At 32.5% G+C, this 20889-nt stretch overlaps 1 protein-coding gene and 1 long non-coding RNA gene across 3 annotated transcripts; both read right to left on the bottom strand.

Annotated features, from left to right (window-relative positions):
* Positions 1-389: 389 nt before the first annotated feature.
* LOC148281807 (uncharacterized) lies at positions 390-1365 on the bottom strand. The gene is made up of 3 exons (XR_015822274.1): positions 1153-1365; positions 743-881; positions 390-502 (listed from the first exon to the last, which is right to left on the bottom strand). It is a non-coding gene; the product is annotated as an uncharacterized LOC148281807 (long non-coding RNA).
* A 1646-nt stretch (positions 1366-3011) lies between these two features.
* On the bottom strand, positions 3012-11710 carry LOC148281808 (acyl-coenzyme A diphosphatase NUDT19-like). Of its 2 annotated transcripts, none has more exons than XM_088226101.1 (6): positions 11483-11710; positions 8726-9046; positions 6603-6750; positions 6227-6427; positions 5275-5488; positions 3012-4718 (listed from the first exon to the last, which is right to left on the bottom strand). In XM_088226101.1, the coding sequence occupies exons 2-6, from the start codon at positions 9034-9036 to the stop codon at positions 4498-4500; spliced, it is 1095 nt and encodes a 364-aa protein (XP_088082227.1). In that variant the 5' UTR covers positions 9037-9046; positions 11483-11710; the 3' UTR covers positions 3012-4497. The 2 variants fall into 2 exon arrangements, with proteins under 2 accessions (XP_088082227.1, XP_088082228.1); XM_088226102.1 differs by having other exon boundaries at positions 11616-11701.
* Positions 11711-20889: the final 9179 nt, after the last annotated feature.

Here is a 20889-nt window from a genome sequence, read left to right on the forward strand (position 1 = left end):
AAACTCCATAGTTAATGTTTTATTAAAAATATCAATAAAAACGCCTCAATTCATACATTATTAAAAAAAAAAATACACATATATATTATGTATATGTTACAGAAAATGGCATCTTAAAAAAAAACTGGGAGTGTGATTAGGAGTAGCAGGCGCCACATTCAACAATATGAAGCTTGCCCAGATAGCAATTTAAACTTGCCTCAAGCTTGTATCAAGTTTGAAGTATCAAGAGTTCAAGCTTGACCCAAGTTTGAGATTGCAAATCTGTAAACTTGAGACAAGTTTAAAGCAAACTTCCTAGTTACCATCCAACAAACTTGCATGATGTTTGTTTTTTACAAAAAAAAACAAACATCATGCAAGTTTGGGTTAAATAAATATTTTAAATAATTAATAAAAATTACGGGCTATTTTTGGCAAGAAAGTCAGATGGTGTGATGTCAAATAATTCATGTCAATTGACTGAAGATCAGAGTCCGGTGCGTTCTTTTGTCTTTCAGCTCTGAAACAAATAAATAAAACTGTTTAGTGACTTACTAGCTTTTTGACTGGTGGGATTTCACCATGGTTAAAAGTATCCGATATTCAAATTCAAATTTGTTGCAACAGAGGGAAAACATTTTGAGAAGGGAATATGGAAGTCTAGGTATTTACTGGGCTTATGTACTGTCATTGGCTGGTTTAAGTGGCCACTTTACAAACTGATAAGAGCTGATGGTTGAGTCGGATGAATCTCACTCACATGATTAAGGTTTCAGCTCTTATACTTCAACGTTAACAGACGGTTCCTCACTTCATCGTCAGAGTCTAAATTGGAAATTTTTCCAGCTTTTTAAAAATGTTTCCCCATACTTTTAAAGGTCGTGCTTTCTCGTACGTTTCTGAAAATAAAATAAACAGTTTTACTTCGCATAAATATTTTAATGTAACCAACATAAACATTACATAAATAGTTTTAACATGACGGATCAGTTTCAGTTAAAGAAAAATAAAATACATACCATAAAACATCATTCTACCAATTATGTTTTGATGCAATGACTTACCTAATAGTATAAAGTTTGTGATATTTGATAATTAATCAGTTGAAACTGTTTTAAGCATTATGCAGTGGATGAGATATTAATGATGGTAAAATATATTCAAACTTACCTCAAAAGAACTTTGGACAAGGCGGTTTTGTCGGATGACAGTTCTACAAAAAACTCATTTTGGTTATTTTTTCCTCGGTGGCATATTAATAGTTTATCCTTTAATCTGAGTATTAATATTTAAACAATATTAAAAGTATTAAAAATCACCCAAATAGAAATGCCTGATTAATACTAATTTATCGGCAGCACTGCGCACTGGATCTACATTTAATTAATAATCCACAGAGTAAAACGGTGATTTTTACTGGAGAAGTGTTGCCAATCTGAATGTTATTTGGAATTAACCACTGTTTTAAAATAACTAATTTAATTCGGCGGCCTCTGTGGTGTACTGGTTAAGACATTTGACTCACACACGGAAGGTTCTCGATTCGATTCCCGGTGAGAACACAAAAATTAAATATGATTTTTCTTATGACTGGGTGTATCGTGCTGTTATTCACCACTGTAATTGAGCCTCACGGCCTGTTGTGGTGCAAAAAAAAATATCGATCGTGTAGAAAAGTCCTGGGATTAAATATAACTGTTTAAATAAAAAATAAATCAAAAAAATAATTATCTCCATATTTTAATGTATATGGCAATGTGTTGATCATCATTCTATGACTTTTGGATTCTGAAATACCATTATTGACATAGCAAGTTTCCAGCAAGTTTTGGCAAAAACTTGTATCTTAAAACTTGGCGTAACAAGATTTCAGCAACTTTTGATAAAAACTTGTCGCGTCAAATTATCCTTTTCAATCTTCCATCAATCTTAAATCAAGTTTGTACCAAGTTTCACTGCTATCTGGGTGTTTGGAGATCGGATATTTACTTAGTGAAAGCTAAATGCCACCTATAAACGCCTGCATAACACCTATTCTCCTCTGCTGGTGCAAATAGTGACACCTCACTAGGGCCCAAAATAGCGAAATTCTGAGTTATGAGAATAGATGTTTCAGAAGAATCTTGGATGTGCGGTGGTTTGACTTGAGTGGGTCTCCGGTGACAACTGTCGTCAAGCGGAGGTGATACGGTTGGCTAGGCCATATACTGCGGATGCCTCCTGAGAGCCTTAACCACGCTTGCCTACTTTACAAGGCATCAGGTTTTCGACGTCCTGTTGGTCCGCTGCTGACAGTTCGCCACGGGCATATTTCAGAACTTTGGGACGAGAACCTGTCTTGGGAGGACGCAAAGGAGTTGGCGGCTGACAGAGATGCATGGAAGCTCTTTGTGGATACCATATGCTCCAGCTAGGAAGCGGACATGGAACGATGAAATCGACTGGAGATTAGTCGGTCTCATGGTGTACTGGTCATTGCGTTTGCCAGGCATTAAATAAATAAATAATTCTAAAACAATAAACATCGATCCACCGTATTGTATTTTATCATTCCGCATGCCGGGAGGATTTTTGCCGTGGTGTGAAATGGGCCAATCATGTGATATCACGCAGTGGGCTCGTGGGTTGCACGTGCACAGCGGCCTCATTCTCCGTGAATGTACGGTAGCGCTATCTTCTAGTGAAGGTATATAAAGAATACAGTTGTGTGTGTGAAATAGAACTCTGATCCTGACCCTGGACGAATATTTTTGACTAAATCTAAAGTAAAAAATTAAAAAAATGGAATCGAGTGGAGATTCGTCAATACTCCCTAGAAACAGTATATACAGGTGTTCTTTAAACCCTGTCACATCCAAAACCACGATGATCAGTATGGGCAAGAAGACATATTGGCATATTAAAAAAAAAATTTAGAACAAAGAAAATTTGTAAAAATAAAATATGAAAAAGAACAAATGGGCAACAAAATTACTTCTGCAAGGGCGAAGCGAGGGGGGCGAGACCGCGTGGTTAACGGTGTGTCAGACTCCCCCCTCCCCCTTTATTTTTTAAAATTTTATTTGTTCTAAAAATTTATTTTAATCGGCCAATATGTCTTTTTGCTCATACTGATCATCGTGGTTTCGGATGTGACAGGGTTTAAAGAACACCCTGTATATGGTATTTTTCCACCTCATGGTTATTTTTGGCTTATGCCTAGCCTGAGGTTCAATTCCTGGCTAGGTCGATTTAAAATATGTATTCACAAAGGTGATTTTCATTGCAATATTTCATATTAGTATGGATCTGAGCGTAAGACTGATAATCTTGCCTTCATATGTAAAATTATCAAAATACGCTGCAGTTAGTGTACCACTGCAGTGCTCTGTGTAACGCTGGTTGCGGATAAGGAAATCATGATATATAAAGAAACTCTTAGTTTAGTAAATAAATATTTATTTTTTATATAAATTATTCGTACATCCCTATTTTACATTACGGATTATAACGAAATATAGTTTGCCTTTGATTGGACAATAATTGGCTAGTTATTGGTCATCGGCTGATGGCAGCTTTAACTTATACATATTATGTTGTTTATGCTAACAAGTTTTTTTGTATTTTGTTTTTAAAATTATACATTTTTTATGTACTTTGTTAAAGGCAAACTTGAAATAATAAATTAATAAATTGTATATAAAAAAACTAGTTGTTTATTTAGAGAGGAAGATGTTTAATTTGAATTACACAGATAAATAAAACATAAAGATTTTAGCAAAGAAATTACATAATATTGATGGTGCAGTCTAAATAAAGTAGGAGCCAAATATAAAACTTCAGTTAAAAGCTAATAAATACTTGTAAAGGAAGAATTTAGAAAATATTCCGGGCTATTGAATAATAATTTAATTGCTTCTTGATAAAATCATATCGTTTATATTTACTTCTCTGGAATTCTGTATTCTGATACATTTACAGAAACCAAGAAAAATAAATTAAAATTAGAATAAAAATATAAGTAAATGGAGAAGAAAGTATAAAAGGGGAAAAAGAGGTAAGCATACAAATAAATCTTCTCGCAGAAAGAGGACATGTTGTACAAATTTATACATATACGAGTATAAATAATATGAAAAGTTGATAGGTATTTTTAAGGAGATATACATATAAAATTATATTAAATACATATAAAATTATATGAAACCTATGAATAAGTTTCCATTTTGCAAAACATGAAATTGAAAAAAAAAAAAACTAAACGTCTAGAATACTAAAAATGTATAAAACGTATTTTTGGTTGATTAAAAAAAAGGGACAAAATAGATCATGAAACTTATAAAAAAACCCACTGCGCTGCTATTCCGAACACTCGCGGCCGTAGAAATCATTTTCATAGGGCGTATTTAGTATAGAATAGGTACCTACCTACGCAGACATTTTACGCAACTTAAGTGCTTAGCTTTTATGTGAGTTCTCATCAATAGACGATCTATTAACTGTAATATGTCTAATTATTCACACAAATATTTTTTTTCAGATGAAGTGAATCAAATTAGGCATAAGTCCATTAACGGGGGAGAGTTGGCACTGAACAGGAGAAAAATCCTTTAACTGATTTTTAATCGTGTGTAAATCGTATATTTCCATTCGGTGCGTTACCTTTGCGGAGTTCTGAAGTTCTTCTATACTGGAGTTCCCAATGTTTACTATGTCTTGCTTTTCGAAGTCAGGATTCTCAGGATATAATTCGTCCCCTAAAAATAAATCTGAGCGGTAAATCAATGACCAACATATAAATACTCAAAATACAGATCGATTAGCGTTTCTATTATGTAGTGAGCCTTGATTACTGTGTGATGACGTATATATTTTCAGGGATGGTATTCTAAACGCGCGTAGAAAACGCATTTTTAACGCGTATTTACGTACTAAATACACGCTAACAGAGCAATCTCTTCACGCGCAATTCCGTTCAGAATAGCACCGCAAGTAGATATTTCCGTCACGTTTGAAGTCAAACGGATAGTTTGCCTATGGAGAAATTTGTGATGCAGGGAGCCGTGCAAACTCGATCCTGCGCTCCGAAGGCAAATTGACTCGCGTGATGGAAGTTACTGCCGTCTCTCTTCAGGTGGCCCTAGAAGTGTTGAAGACAGAAACCGATGGAGCCGAATCCTGAAGACTTGCTTACCGACTACTAGGTATTTAAAGCGACCACTACTGTTTCGATAAAAGCAAACGATTAAGAAGAAGTAAGTAGACATGCAAAATGCTAATATTTTTTGTGCCAGGAATAAAAATAACTCATACCAGGGAAAATCGCAATGTGTCCATTTCCTTTCTTTGGGTTAATAAGGATGGGGTAAATTTGATCACAGCCCAAGGAGCTCCTCAGGGACGCGTATTTCAAAAGTTTGTTGATGTCCTTTTGATGAAATAAACGAGAGATTTCATAGAATTGCGGGGGAGGGAGAGTAAATTTCTTTGATGCAAATTTTTCCATAACGTTTTCAGGAGAACCCCACTAAAAAGAGAAAAAAATATGAATTCCTAAAAGAGATATTGAAAAAAACAGTTAAAAAGTAGTACTAAATTCTTTAATACACAAAAATGGATTTGATTAAATACAATGATTGTTTTCTCATAACGCGATAACTCCTTTTATAGATGGTTTGTATGAATATACAACATGCATTTTGAAATCTTATTAAAATATCTACAATTTACATAAAGAGCCACGTAAATAATTCTTGTGGCATATGTTGCTCCCCTAGAATTACACTATCGTAAGTTTAAATTGGGCTGAATTCAGTGTAAGTTAAAAATACAGACATTTGTTTCTCTTTCTTAGAACACTTACGTATCTCTAAGAATTTTTTTGAGCGAGATATACCACAAACTTTAGTATTCTTTAAAATCAAATGAGTAAAATATCGAGAAAAACACTTCTGTAATTATGATACTACAGTGTTCTCATATTTTAACAGTCACATGAGCAAATACTAGGAAAATACTGGGCATTATATATAATGTCAATATAGGTACATTAAAAAACGAGCATTAATAAATTTAAAAAGATTTTTTGCTTTCCTGCAAAATGGCCAATTTAGACACACCACAGATACATACACAGGAGTGCGATATATTAATAACATGTATATTTGTAATAAAATAATTTATCTAATTCTTATGCATGTGCATACATGTTGTATACATATATGCATGTGCACATGTTATATAACAATAATTCAAATAAAATTACCCAAACTCTAGTCACTTCACTATTTTCAGCGTAGACTGGAGGTGTACTTTCAAACCCCGTGATGAAAAATAGAGTATCAAATCTTTGCGAGGCATATCCCATGGGAGTCAACCAATTACTCCACAAGAAAAGGGAACAAATATCTGGATAGCAGTTCAAGTGTTGACAGAGAGATAAGAACTCTCTTGGATCTTTATGGACCTGCATAAAATAAAAATTAACATTAAAATGATACATATATTTATTTTCCGAGATACATATTTGATTTTTTCCATAGGTGAAAGATTAATAAATGGAAATTATTTACTAATTAAACGTAGTCAGTATGTTTTGTATTTGTGTTTGTAGCGGTTTTTAGTAATAAATGAATTCTTGCCTTGTTTTGCCAATAGTTAACATCGAAATCTGAAATAAAAGCAGCGCACTTTGATTTTGTCAATGGTTCTTCGTGGTTTTGTTTACAAATTAAAACTCCCAACTCTTCAAATGTTTCCCTAATTGCTGTTATCCTCAAACAAACGTGCCTGAAAAAACCCACAAATAATAATGACATATAATCTATTAAGTTTCATTCCTTGCAACTCAGTTTTAAATACATTTAGATAAGATTTTCGCGAGCATATGCGAAGCAAAATATCGCTATATATAGTATAATAATACTAAGAATTATAGATAAAGATGTTGTAGGTGTAAAGATATTGTTCTAGAGAAATTGAATGCTAGTGCTATTAATTTCCATGGCGGCATTTTTGTAGAAAGACATGTAGAATGTAGATGCTATTTGATTTTCCAACAGAAGTCCCCGTGTAATCGTAAATTTCATGACAAACCTGAGATAAAACGACTGGCCTTGGAGCACTATCGGATATTGACATATTAAACAAATTTCATATATCGTTGCGCTGGCAATATCTTTTAAGTGATTTTTCTTCTTTTTAAAGTATTTTTTATTTCTCATTAAGATTACACAATTTTGTTTCACCAAAATATACTAAAATAGTTTTTCGAAGCAAAATTACTTTCTTTTTTGTTATAAATATAAAAAAATCATCTTCAAAGGGCACATTATTTTAATTATCTCCTTTAAAAAAAATGTTGCTGAACAGATATTGCCAGTGCAACAACATCTAGAAATTATGAATAATATTCGCAAAATAATAACTGGCCTCAATATTGTCTTCATTCAACAATGTTTGATTATGTCCAAATGCTTGCAGACTGGCTGGATTTCCTCCCTAGGGTGTTGTTCATATTTAAATTTATTTCAACAGAGGGAAAACATTTTTGAGAAGGGAATATGGAAGTCTAGGCATTTACAGGGCTAATGACCTGTCATTGGCTGGTTTAAGTGACCACTTTGCACACTGTGTAACATTCACCATTCTGCTCATGTTTGAACATCCACATTTCTTCAACTCTTCCATCTGTTGACTTTTGTGAAGTAAAAGAGCTGAAACTTTTATCACGTGGGTGAGATTCATCCGTCTCAACCAAATCACCTACTAGGCAACGCCTGAAAACAATTTTCCAATTTTTATACTTATTATGTAAATGCCTAGACTTCCATATTCCCTTCTCAAAAATATTTTTCCTCTCTGTTGAAATAAATTAAAATTGTCTTCATTGTTGTTATATTTAGAGCTGCTATATTTAATTGTTACATGTATTATCTTTATGTATTTTTTAATACGTCAACATTATATTTCGTTTTTTGTTACGTTATTAAAGTTAAATGAAACAGATAAAACAAATTAAGTACCTACTAAAAAAGAAGGAGGAAGTTCAGTGTCTTTTTTATTTTTTTATTTATTAAAAGACTGTAAAACTAAGCCCAAAATTTTATTTTTACTTATCGATAATTCAGCGCTATGATTTTTTAAAGTTTTGTATTTCTGAAATACTTCTATTACTATTCTCTATTAGTTCTTCCAATTGGTTCGTTTACGGTAAGCCAATCGGATATCCTTCCCAACTCTCGCATCATCGGTTGGTTCATATGAACCAGTGACGTCTACCAGAGTAATGCGTTCTTATTAAAATATTTTTTATTATTTTTTTCGTACATTTTCAAGAAACTTTGCCGTACCGCTAATTTTTACCGCGCGCAGAAAACATTTTTTGTATCTAATTTCCCGTAGGGCTCCTCATTAAGCATAGTGGAGTCCATTCAGTGGATTTTGAGAAGCTAAAACCATACTCTAAGCTATAAAACAAAGTTAAGTAAACCAGTGTATAATAATTATAGTATGTAGATATTCATATTTAAATTTTCCTATCTGAAAAAGTTTTTTACTAGCTAATTTGTTATCAGAATAAGTGAAAAAATTTTATTTTCTCATATTTCAGATGAAATGTATCCTATTTTTTTCCAACCAGAAACCAAAATTCTATAGGAAAATGAAGCTAGAGGATTTTAGAAGTAAATGCAGATTTAAGAGAAGTGAAATGAAAAAGCAATTTACGAAATACATTTTAATTTTTTTTAGTTTGATTTCGTACCTTATGACAGGGTCCTCCACACCACGAAGAATAGGGGGCACTAATGTATTTTTGGAGTAAAAGTGTCTGAAGTCTTCTTTTTTCAATCCAAACGACTTAAAGTGATTGAACCAGTCACTACCGGAGTCACATTCTTCAACCGTTCCCCCGGGAAACACAATGGTGCTGGGTAAAAATTCGGATTTATTACTACGCTCCTGAAGAAGGACTGTGTAATCGGTTATTTTACTGCTGTGCAATTTGTTCAACCCGTTTTTTGCAAGTGCTATAATGCTCGCCGACTCCCTCCACAGTTTCGGGTTTGGTCGCATTTTCACCTATCTAGAAGAAACGTAAACATAAAGGAGCTGGTAATTTATCTTATTGTACTCTCATTGTACCATTTCATGGAGGTTGTGAGATAATTAGCTTTTTTTCTTAAAGACGACTAAAAACTAACAACGCAAAATAATCACTAGGTATCTTAGATCATCATCGTTCCATCTCCACTCTCCAGTTGGAGCATATGGTGTCCACAAAGGTCCTCCGGGCATCTCTATCGGCTGCCATCGCTTGTGCATCCTCCTAAGTCAGGTTCTCGTCCTGAAGTTCTGGCATGAACTTCCGACGAATAGACGGCAGCGAATATACAGGACGACGAAAACCTGATACCTTGTAAGGAAAGAGAGGTAAGGTAAAGAAAGTAAGCCAGGAGGCATCGCAGTAGGTACCTACAAAATATGGCCTAGCCGACCGTATCGCCTCCACTTGATGACAGTTGTAACCGGAGTTTGCTGCGTCTGTTCCCTTATTATTTAATTCCTTACAGAGTGAAACCACTGCACACCAGAGATTGTTCTTACACATATATTAAAAAAACTCAGCATTTCGTGGTTTTGGGCCCTAGTGCCACGATTCGCATCCGTAGAGGAGAATAGGTGTTATGCAACCGTTATATTGGTGGCATTTGGTTTTCACTGAGTAAATATTAGATCTTCAGACAGTCTTCATGCTATTGAACGTGGCGCCTGCTATTCCTAGTCGCACTCCCATTTCTTTTGAAAGCTGCATTTTTTATTATTATAATTAGTGACTAGTTCTACGAAAAACAATATCGTTAGTTCGCATATTTATAAACCAAACAGTTACGCGTTTTTCTAAATGACGAATATTTTTTCCGGAAAGTATTATTTGTATTCCAATGTTCTCTTTCGCGTTATTAGGACTTTAACTGATGGCGAGTTTACACATAACAATTATTCTCAATTAGAGTAATGCGGTCAAATAATCGAATATCGGTTTTCGGAATATATCATTAATTTATTGAAGATATTTATTTAAATAGTCTATTGGACCAAAAAATTATTAATTTAAATTGAAATCAACAATGTTTGAGCATGTCCAAATGCTTGCAGACTGGCTGGATTTCCTCCCTAGGGAGTTATTCATATTTAAATTTATTTCAACAGAGAGGGAAAACATTTTTGAGAAGGGAATATGGAAGTCTAAGCACTTACAGGGCTTATGACCTGTCATCGGCTGGTTTAAGTGGCCACTTTACACACTGTAACATTTACCATTTGCCTATGTGTGAACATCCACATTTCCTCAACTCTTCCATCTGTTGACTTTTGTGAAGTAAAAGAGCTGAAACCTTTATCACGTGGGTGAGATTCATCCGGCTGATACAAATTACCTACTAGGCAACGCCTGAAAACAATTTTCCAATTTTTATACTTATTCTTTTACCGGGTAGTAATTCAACAATTTCAATTTTATTTATTTATTCATATATATGTACATTACGAAATGGAATATCTTAATTAATACATAAAGAAATAATTAAAATAATTAGGTGAAATTAGGTATATATATAAAAAAAAAAAACATTACTTTACATAATATCCAAAGAATAATATGTTAAAAAAGAAAGAGAATCTTGTAACGAAAAACTCCCTCAGAGACGTGAAAAACATCAATATCCAAAATGATATTGTTCAATATAGAGATAGCCCTTCCAACAGGCATAACCATTGGCAGGTTGGTCCTGTATATTGGAATGTAAAACAGTCTATGCTGACACTGTCTAAGGTAATTATCCGGAACATAAAAGCTAATGCTCCGCATAATATCAGGGTTGTCAATAATACCACGCAACAATCGAAAGAAGTGCGTTGTTAAATACACATTCCTTCTAGTCTTCAAACTGCTGTAACCAAGCATACCCTGGAGGAACTCAGTGAGATAAAGCCATGGATAACAATGTTTGAGTATGTCCAAATGCTTGCAGACTGGCTGGATTTTCTCCCTAGGGAGTTATTCATATTTAAATTTATTTCAACAGAGAGGCAAAACATTTTTGAGAAGGGAATATGGAAGAAATGACAGCCAATGACAGGTTATAAGCACTGTAAATGCCTAGACTTCCATATGGAAGTTACCCTTCTCAAAAATGTTTTCCCTCTCTGTTGAAATAAATTTAAATATAAATTAAAATCACTTAGTTAAAACTTTGTGTTCGTTTTTTATTTTTCAAGAATCTTTGAAACGAACACTGGATTTTTTCATTTACATAAATGGAAATTATTTTTATGCCAAAAAAAAAATCAAAATAAATTATACATGTTCCGTATGTATGTATGTTCCGTTAAAATACCTTAGCGGAAATCGGAGTAGAACGACACCTTGTCGGATGAAATGGAATATTTAAAAAAATAACAGTTTGTGGGAATCCATAAACTCACTCGAGTCGGTTAGATTTCTAATTCAGTCACATACCTTATTATTTTGAAGAAATAAAATTTGACGATGCAAGTTAATTTAACACAATCCACAACACTTCTCACTTGAAATCACTGGAAATCATTGTGAAGTTTAGATAACTCCCTATTAAAATATAAAAAGCACTCACAAATGATGATTAAGATACAGTCAGTGTTAATTTCTGCCGAACTATGTGTAAACGGAATGAACTTGTATATTTTGTGTGTGGTCGCCTTTACTAGTAACTAGTATACTGAAGAAGACGTAATTGAATGATTGTTTAGATTATTTCTAGGTCTATCATATCAGCCTACGTATACTATGTATTTCGTCATACGAACATTGTGTATTCACAAATTTAAATCAATTGACGAGATATTAATATTGATATTCACAATATGCAAACGCACATCTTGGTCGATTAATTGGAATCAGCCAATAGGATGGCTGCACATAAATAAATAGTGAAAAATGATAAGTAGCACTATTAAAATTGTTGATTTTAATGCTGATGATAAAAATAAACTGAATGATTGATTTTCAATATAAAAATATTACTTTTATCCATAAACAAGTAATTAAATTAATCGTACGTTGATAATTAATTCATCGACTTGTGCTGAGAATGCACTTTTCAGAGCAATTTTGCAGAATTGTGTATGATTATCTTTTTTAAATTGTATTCTTTGGAATCTTATTGTTTATTACTTATACCTTTTTTTCTGGATTTTTATTATATTGAATTACATCACATGTCATTATATTTGAATCTAATTAATTTTACCATATATATTTTTATTATGACTTGACACGGGCACAACCTAAAAAGTCTTAATAAGTTCACCTATATTTAAATGAGTGTAATTTTGAATGAATTAATAAATAAATAAATAAATAAATAAATGAATAAATGAGGAAGTTCGGTGATTTTTTAAATATTTTTTTATTTGTTAATAGACTATTGAACTACGCACATTTTTTATGTATCGTATTATTAGCGCTGCGATTGTTTAAAGATTTGTATTCTTGAAACTACTACGCGTGTTACGTCTCAAGTTCTTTTAAGCTTCTTCTAGGTCAGTTCTGCCGATTGGTCCGTTGATGGTAAGCAAACTGGAAATCTTCCACAACTCTCTTATCATTGGTTGATTCATATAAACTAGTGACGTCGTTCAAAGTGGTTCGTTTTTATTAAAATATTTGAAAATCTTTTTTCGTACATTTTCAAGAAAGTTTTCCGCATAATTTAATTCCTTAATTTTTACTGCGCACAAGAAAATATTTTTTTTATCCAATTTTCAGTAGAGCTGAAGTTCCTCATTATTCTAAAATGAACTATCAATATACAATAGTAGCAATAAATTTGGTCCAATCGTTAAAATTTTGAATTCTATGTATACAATAAAAAATAATTTTGGAAAAAAATCCGTTTATTTTTCATGTTTACGTATTCAGTGTAAAAGATTTTTGATACAGATGTATTGTGTGTTCACATAAAGGTTGTGTCCGTTTTTTTTCAAATTTTAAAATGAGCACCAAAAGTGAATCAAAATGTAAAGGTTATACGCGATTGGTTAGTCATACAAGAGTTTTACGTAAAAATGTACTACTTTGAATTAAGACACAAATTTTAGTTGTAAGTTCTGCTGATTGGTGAGTCAGCTTCTTGGAACCGGGAATCTATCACAACAATCTATCATAAGTTGATTCGGAAGAACTTGCGATGTCACGGGTAGAGTTATTTCAAAATTATAAAACTTTAAGCAATCACAGCGCTGATAATACGATATGAAAAACATTTAAAAAAAATTGTCTTAGTTTGTTAGTCTATTAACAACCATTTTTTAAAAAACCACTGCCTTTCCTTCTTCCGTCCGTTCTCGTCGCTCTATCAGTGAAAATTATACGAAATGTTAGTGCAACGGAAAATTCGTTTAGTTTATTCCGATTATTAAAACAATTTAAAATAAACAGCAAAATAAATTATGTGCTTACATCGCGATCGGCCAAATAATAATAAAATGTCTCTCACAGGTTCGCCATTGATCGATATCTGCCGGAGATTGAGGTTTTTTAGAGAAAAGAACATCAGGACTTGTTGGCTGGTTTAACTGGCCATCTCGCGCAAAGTTAAATTCGCCATTCTGCCTACGCGTTTGCCTACCATTCCTGGGCTCGATCCCTGGCAAGGTGGACGTGAAATATTGGTTTTAAAAGTTTGTTTTACACTGCAATATTTTACTTGAATTAACCAATTTGAAGCGTAAGAATGATCACCTCATCTTCTATGTGACAAAAATGATTACGATGAGTATTTATTTTTGTAAAATAACAAACATAGCTATATTGTTAAACAAAACTAACTACTCAAAAAAATATGCGAAACTAAACGACACGATTCTTAGTACTTGTGAGATATAATACGTATAATGCCGGTGACAACACTCTAATAACACTTTCAAAATACTTAAGGAGACTTTTGTCTGATAATAAGTTTGAAAATATAAAGATAAATTTATCATATTACTACAATTTTATCAGTAAGCAATGGTGATTCAATGATTTAAAAAGTTAATTTTGATCGGATATTTAAAAAACAACAACATAGGATTATATAAATTATCATCTGAATTTTAATAATAACTTTTTTAGTATTTTATTTTATTTATTTTTTTTTTTTTTTTTATTTGAAAATTTATTTATAAACCCTTACGGATTATAACATTCATTTTACATAAAATAATACATACATTTTTCATTTATACTCTGTTGTTTAAAATAATATTTTTTACATCTTTTGTAAAGTTTGTCTGAGTCTTTTGTTTAGTTTTGTCTGGTAGTTTATTGTATAATTTCAGTCCCTGGTTCATTAGTCTTGATTGTCCTTGTCCTTGTCTTGCATAAAGAATTAAACATTCTATTAAAAAATGTGAACATTTTAACCAAATTTCATACAGATATTCTGAACTCGTATGGATTATTAAAGTTACATAATTATATAAATAATCTGTCAGCATTTTCTTTGTCCTCAATTCGATTCGACGTAACAATGTGATATCAAATTATATATTGGCGGCCTCCGTGATAATATATTATGTTTACTCCACGCATTCGGGGTTACGGGTCCGTCATGTGAGATCACATTATAATGTATTGACGGCCCCCGTGATAATATATTATGGTTGCCCCACGCATTCGGAATTTCGGGTTCCTCATGTGAGGATGTATTAGCGGCCCCAGTGATAATATATTATGATTGCTCCACGCATTAGGAATTTCAGGTTCCTCATGTGAGGATCTATTGGCGGCCCCCGTGATAATATATTATGGTTGCCCCACGCATTCGGAGTTTCAGGTTCCTCACGTGAGGATGTATTGGCGGCCCTTGTGATAATATATTATGGTTGCCCCACGTATTGAGAGTTTTGGGTTCGTCATGTGAGATCACATTATAATTTATTAGCGGACCCTGCGATAATACATTACGGTTGCCCCACGCATTCAGGGTTTTCTATTCCGGCACGTTTGAACAACATTTTTTTAGTGAAGAGGCGCATTTTTGCATTTAAAAGTACGTCAATAAACATAATATATACTACTAAAGGCCGGTTGCATCGACATACGTTATGTTAGAGTTAGGGCTAAAGTCAAATAAAAGTTACTTTTATGTCAAAATGCGTTGCATCAAAAAAGTTAACTAAATATTAAGAAAAAAGTTACTTTTATTTAACCGGCCGCTAGGGGGCCGTTTAAAGTTAAATGCTATCTGCCATCTGTGAAAAAAGCGTCGTGAGTGTTGAAATCTATTGATCGATCTGTGAAAAGTTGTACAAAATGTCAATTTTATCTGATTTTTCGTCTTCCGATGACGAATTAATTATCGAGTATATTCTAAACCGACAAAAAAACTGTTCAAACCACGAACGGACCATTTTTTGTGGGAAAAGTCCGACTTTATCGCAAGATTTCGAATGTCAAAAAAGTGAAGAACTAATATTTATTTGAATTTTTAATTGTTAGATATTTTTCAAAACACAGGACTTGATCATCAGCGGCGTGGTGTAAAATAAATCTAAATCATGACTGTATTGAAATGCTGTTTATTTATTTTTAAATAGAGCTAGATTGAGCTCAGCTAACTCTTTCTGGGCATTTAAGGCTGCCATAGTTGCCCGAAAAATGACATTTTTTTGCTCTACTTCTAGAGTAAAAAGTTCTTCATTTTGTTTTAGCTTTTGCTCCTTTAATTTTTTATCTAGTTCAAAAAGGACGATGTCCCATTTGTTCTTTTCTTCTCCGAATGCGCAGTGTTGCTTCGCCCTTTCGCACACACTGAAAATTGGAACGAAATTTAAACGTTAGTGCCCAAAGACGCGTCGCGGGGCATGTGTATTGCTACATGTAAATAAACAAGTACGTGCTTGCGCAAAAATCCCAACAATTTTTACGGTGAAACTTGAACCTTTACAGTGGCAACATTCTTAACTTTAACTTAACTAAAATAATGTTGATGCAACGGAATTTTTCAGTTACCAGATTTTGAGCCTTAACTAAGTTTAAATATTTAACTTTAAACTAAATTTATACCAACTTTGATGCAACCGGCCCTTAAGCAAAAAAAACCCTTAAGAAGTCCATCAAAAGCCATTTAATAACCTGAAGACCGCTGTTTGATGCGCCATTTCCGTCAGATGCGACGTGTAATTTGCACATTTTTTTTTGTAATCGTGAAACAGAAGATATTGCACAATTTTGAATAAAGTTTTCAAACCGGAATTACAGCAACATGATAGTTATAATAACATAACCCATTTTCAGTGGGATAAAGCCACAGCATACATCGCTAAAGCATTAATAACTAAGATGAGGACCATTTTTTCTGGAAAATTGATAAATCGCTTTGGTGACATGAACTGGCTCCTAAGATCACTTAACCTTATTCCTCGTAATTTTCTCAAATACAACTACCTTAAATTTATGTGTACAGCAATTTCCTTTTAACAATAAGTGCCCTACAGGAAAATATCTGACTTGAGATTGCAGCTATCAGTCCAGATCTCTGCGAGAGAGTTTTTGTCAATATGACGTCTCGATTGCAACAAATCGGACAGCATCTGGGTCATGTTATTTTCTAACCATAAATCTGCATTATTTATAATTATGAAAATAAATAAATAAAATTTAATTTCCATAACTTTTTTATGTGTCAAATCTGTCGATGAACACCTGTAGAGGTATAATGGTTTTCCCACGAATTCGGGGTTTCGGGTTCGTCATGTAAATTCTCATTACATATTGACGGCCCCCGTGATAACATATTATGGGTTGCCCCCCGCATTCGGGGTTTCGAGTTTGTAATGTGAGATCACAAAAAATATTATTTTTCTCAAGCCTAGGGTGTTATTTGCCAATATCTCCACAGTGCTGAAGTTTTTTTTATTGTTTCAGAATTTTCAAATGAACAAACCAGCCGCGTGATATCCGACAGAGCATGGCCCATTTCACACGTATTGTCCAAATTCATACGGCACCGTAAAATTAGAGTGGATTGACATTTATTACATTATTTTATATTAATTTTAAATTTATTCATTTACTTTCAGGTAAAAATTGTGCTAAAGGAAATTGAATGTAGAATATTTGGGATAATGGTGTACTGGTTATTGCGTTTGTCTGTTATTAAATAAATAAGTATAATGAAAATATTAAAAAATATATAAATCAGTCAACCCTATGTTTTTTTTTATCATGCCGTGTGGATTTTTGCCATGGTGTGAAGTGGGCCAATCACTTGAAATCACGCAGTGGGCTGGTGGTTCGCACGTGTTTAGGAATCAAGTCTCATGAATGTACTTTGGAGGGTTGAATATAAAATTTGTTTATAACGATTTGGACACCTTGTATTGTATTTCAAAATATTGTCGTATGGAGGTATTCATCTCAATAATTCTGGGCATCAGATTAAAAAAAAAAGTTTAAAAAAAGTTCAAAAGTGAATCTTGTTGGCAAATAAATATGACTAGTTAGTCTGCTAATGATCACAAGTAAAAACAAGCTGGCAAACTTTCAGACAGAATAAAACGTGTCGCCTTTACTTCTGTGACCAAGAATATTGGTCTATGTAATCAAATTTTCCCTAACCATATGGTATCTCAATATTGAGACAAGGAAATAGAGCACGGAACTTCCTTTTCCCAAGACGAAAAATGAACGGTTTGATTTATTGAGAATTTCGAATTTGAATGGTGACAAGTGCCAATGTAAAAGTGTTTGTTCGGGAAAGAATCGATTCTGCTCTAGGAACGAGATGCGAGATAGGTCCAACTATGCCCGTGTTACATTTTGTATACAAAACTATGTAAATAACCATAAAATGCTGATGGATCGACAGCCATCAAATGTTTATAGTCAATGCATCTTGAAATATAACAATGAAGGTAAAGTTCTAACAATAAAAATCACCATTTACAAAATAAAATCTACATCTACATAGTATATAAGTACCTAACTCAGAATCTTAGAAGTCAGAAGTCTAGAAAAAACAACCCTGAACCTTTTTTATTTGTTTTTAAAGTATTTTGAGAACAGTAAAATACTAAAAAAACGAATACACGTTGTCTAAAAATCACCATATCTACAATGTTGATTAAAAGGGAATCTAATTAAGAAGTGGTACAGTTTGGATGGAAAATGATTTGGTAATTTTTTTTTTCCTATAACAGATAAACAAAGTTATAAAAGCGTCATATTAAATAAAAGGTATATATTATGAACAATTTAAAACATAAAGTGAAGAATTCATACATATAAAGTTATTTTCACATTTAAAAAATAATAATCTAATATTATTGCTGCCTTTCTGTACGTACTTATTTCATTTACGGATCTTATTTTGAAAATTCTTTCTATCTCAATATCACAAGATACCTTAAACGGAGTAAAAAATGCATATAAATAACTTGTGTAATAAAAAAAATATTTAAAAGCTACAAGCAATATGACAGTTAACTTCGTACTGCAGTTTTCATGAAGTTATTCTGTCTACTCCCGAAAGTTTACTCCGAGAATTTGTTAACAGTGTTTTTTTAAAAATTCTAGAATCTTTGAAGTCAATTTATTAATTTGACTTTTTGCAACAACCATTCTTATGTAGCGGGAAAACATAAATTACATTTTTAAGTTAATATTGTTTGATAAAACAGACAGACGTTGTCCTTCCCGAACGTTGGCTTGCCTGCTATTAGCTTGGAAAAGACTTTTTATTGATGCGTAATCTATGATTAAATTCCAAAACTAAAAGTTGTTCATATTCAAATATTAAATTTAAATCGGTACTTGTTTATGGTTGAATTCCAAAACATAAAATAAATATTTTTTCAAATATGGCATTCTTTTTGCAAACGTCAAACTTCGGTCTTCTCACCAACAGAAGGGTGTACTTATGTAGGAATACGATTTTTAAAAATGTTTTGAATTTAATATTATTTTAGTATTACCAAAAATCCAGTAAAAATAAATAAATGGGTAGAAGTTATAATGAATTTAAGATTGAAAAAATATTTATGCTCTTTACTTCTTTTTTACACATTAGATTGAAGATTTTCATATCTAAGAAAACCGCCTGTTTATCGGTTAAGCCGTTTAGGAGGAGTTTAGTGACATCACACGTACAGAGGAATTATATGTATAAAAAGATAAAAGCTTAATTTTTATTTATCTATTTTTTATTTTTTTATTTCCTTGTGTAAAAGATACCATTTCATATTTCGGTAACAACTACAAGCATTGCTGGCAAAACCCTTCGTGACAGAGTACGAAATACGGTGATCCGAAGGATATATTTCACTTAAAGATTCTTCTCATCGTTTCTTTGAATCCCTTAAAATAAATATGTGTATATTTATGTTTTTCCTTTTTTTTTAAAAATGTTATAACTATTTTATTTTATTTTTACATCTGAGCATGTTTTTCATTCTTTATTTCAATTCTTAATTTTTAATTACTCTTACAAATTTTCTTCATTTTTAATATTATTTCCGTTAGTAAATACTCACTACAAACTACAAACTTTAAAATAAATTTTTTCACTTAAATTTTAATTTTTAAACAACTTTCATTTATGTTTTTCTTTTTCCTTCTCTTTTTTATACTTTCATAATTAACCTTACATATAATTGCTTTATAATATGGAAACTTCACTGGTCCATTAGAATTAAGTCTAATTGTGTAAAATATTAAACTTTGTAACTGTACTGTATGTTTCTTGAATAAAAGAAAAAAAAAATAATAATTTAAAAAAAGATATACGAAGTCGAGGATATTGTTAGATGGGGACAACAGAGAAAAACGTTCTGGAATGAGGATGTGACAAGAATGGCAGAGTCAAGGGCGTAAAAACAGCAAGTGATAGTTTACCTCAAGGAAGCAGGCAGAAAGGACCGCCTCTAAAAACAAGGAAGGACAGCCGGCAGTCCACCTCTCAAGAGGGAACACGATGCAGGGAGTAACAAGCCAACAGGCCTATAACAAGTGGAAGAAGAAGAAAAATAACAATATTATTTTTTTTAAAAATTTAAAATTCTGAAAACCGCGCGTAAATCGGTTTAGCCGTTTGGAAGGAGTTCAGTGACATCACACGTACAGAGGAATTATTTACAAAAAGATAACTCAAAAATTGCCTGGACACAGCCATAAATGTACAATTTTATATTCATAGTTTCTATGTTTAAAACACAAAGCATAAGATATATACGCATTAGCTTAACAGCTGCTAGGATACTAGTATATAATAATAATAATTAAGTTTGATCCTATCTCTGTTGAAATCAATCTTTTTTTCGTCACCAGAGGTAACATTTGCTAATTGTCAAATATTCTACGAGGAACTTTGAATTTTATGCCCATATGTCCAGAATGTGTAGATTAGTCAATTCGTCGCACAACTTGAAGATCTTTGGGATAGGTTTTTCCATTTTTCATAGATCTCTTTGTCACTTACACAGTGGGGGTTGAAGAATGATTGGCATTGCTTAGCTTGAAGTTTTATATGCAGCTCGTGTTAATATAATTATTTCATTGCCCTTGTTTGTCTTTGTTACATATAATAAAGATCTATTTGTTCAGTTTCTTGGGTATATTTTTCTTCGAGTAAGTTTCGTGAACGTTTGGTCAAAATTAAATTTTGATAAGATATTAATGCCAATAAGTTTACAATGAATTTAGGTAAAGTCAATTTAGTTTTTACTCTACTACGCGTTTTGCACGAAAATTTTGACGCGACAACGCTCATTTTTCAGAACATAATTTCAATCTATCATTCTATGAAGCATCATCTTTATTTAATTAAACCTTCAAATTGTTCTCCTGAATTATTTTTTAAAATGCAGTAAAATTAATTTAGGATCCAGCCAACGTAAAACATA

The sequence above is a fragment of the Micrasema longulum genome, unplaced genomic scaffold, assembly GCF_059751315.1.
Source record: "Micrasema longulum isolate JH-2025_06_02 unplaced genomic scaffold, ASM5975131v1 h1tg000406l, whole genome shotgun sequence".
Lineage (NCBI taxonomy): Eukaryota > Metazoa > Arthropoda > Insecta > Trichoptera > Brachycentridae > Micrasema > Micrasema longulum.

What these genes read in the sequence shown, in the direction of transcription:
- LOC148281808 (XM_088226101.1), bottom strand. Translation starts at nt 9,036, where the DNA reads ATGCGACCAAACCCGAAACTGTGGAGGGAGTCGGCGAGCATTATAGCA. An exon ending in GTGAAGTGACTAGAGTTTGG is followed by an intron (nt 5,489 to 6,226) that starts GTAATTTTATTT and finishes TTCTCTTTTTAG; the next exon opens with TGGGGTTCTCCTGAAAACGT. An exon ending in ACACATTGCGATTTTCCCTG is followed by an intron (nt 4,719 to 5,274) that starts GTATGAGTTATT and finishes ATTTATTTTTAG; the next exon opens with GGGACGAATTATATCCTGAG.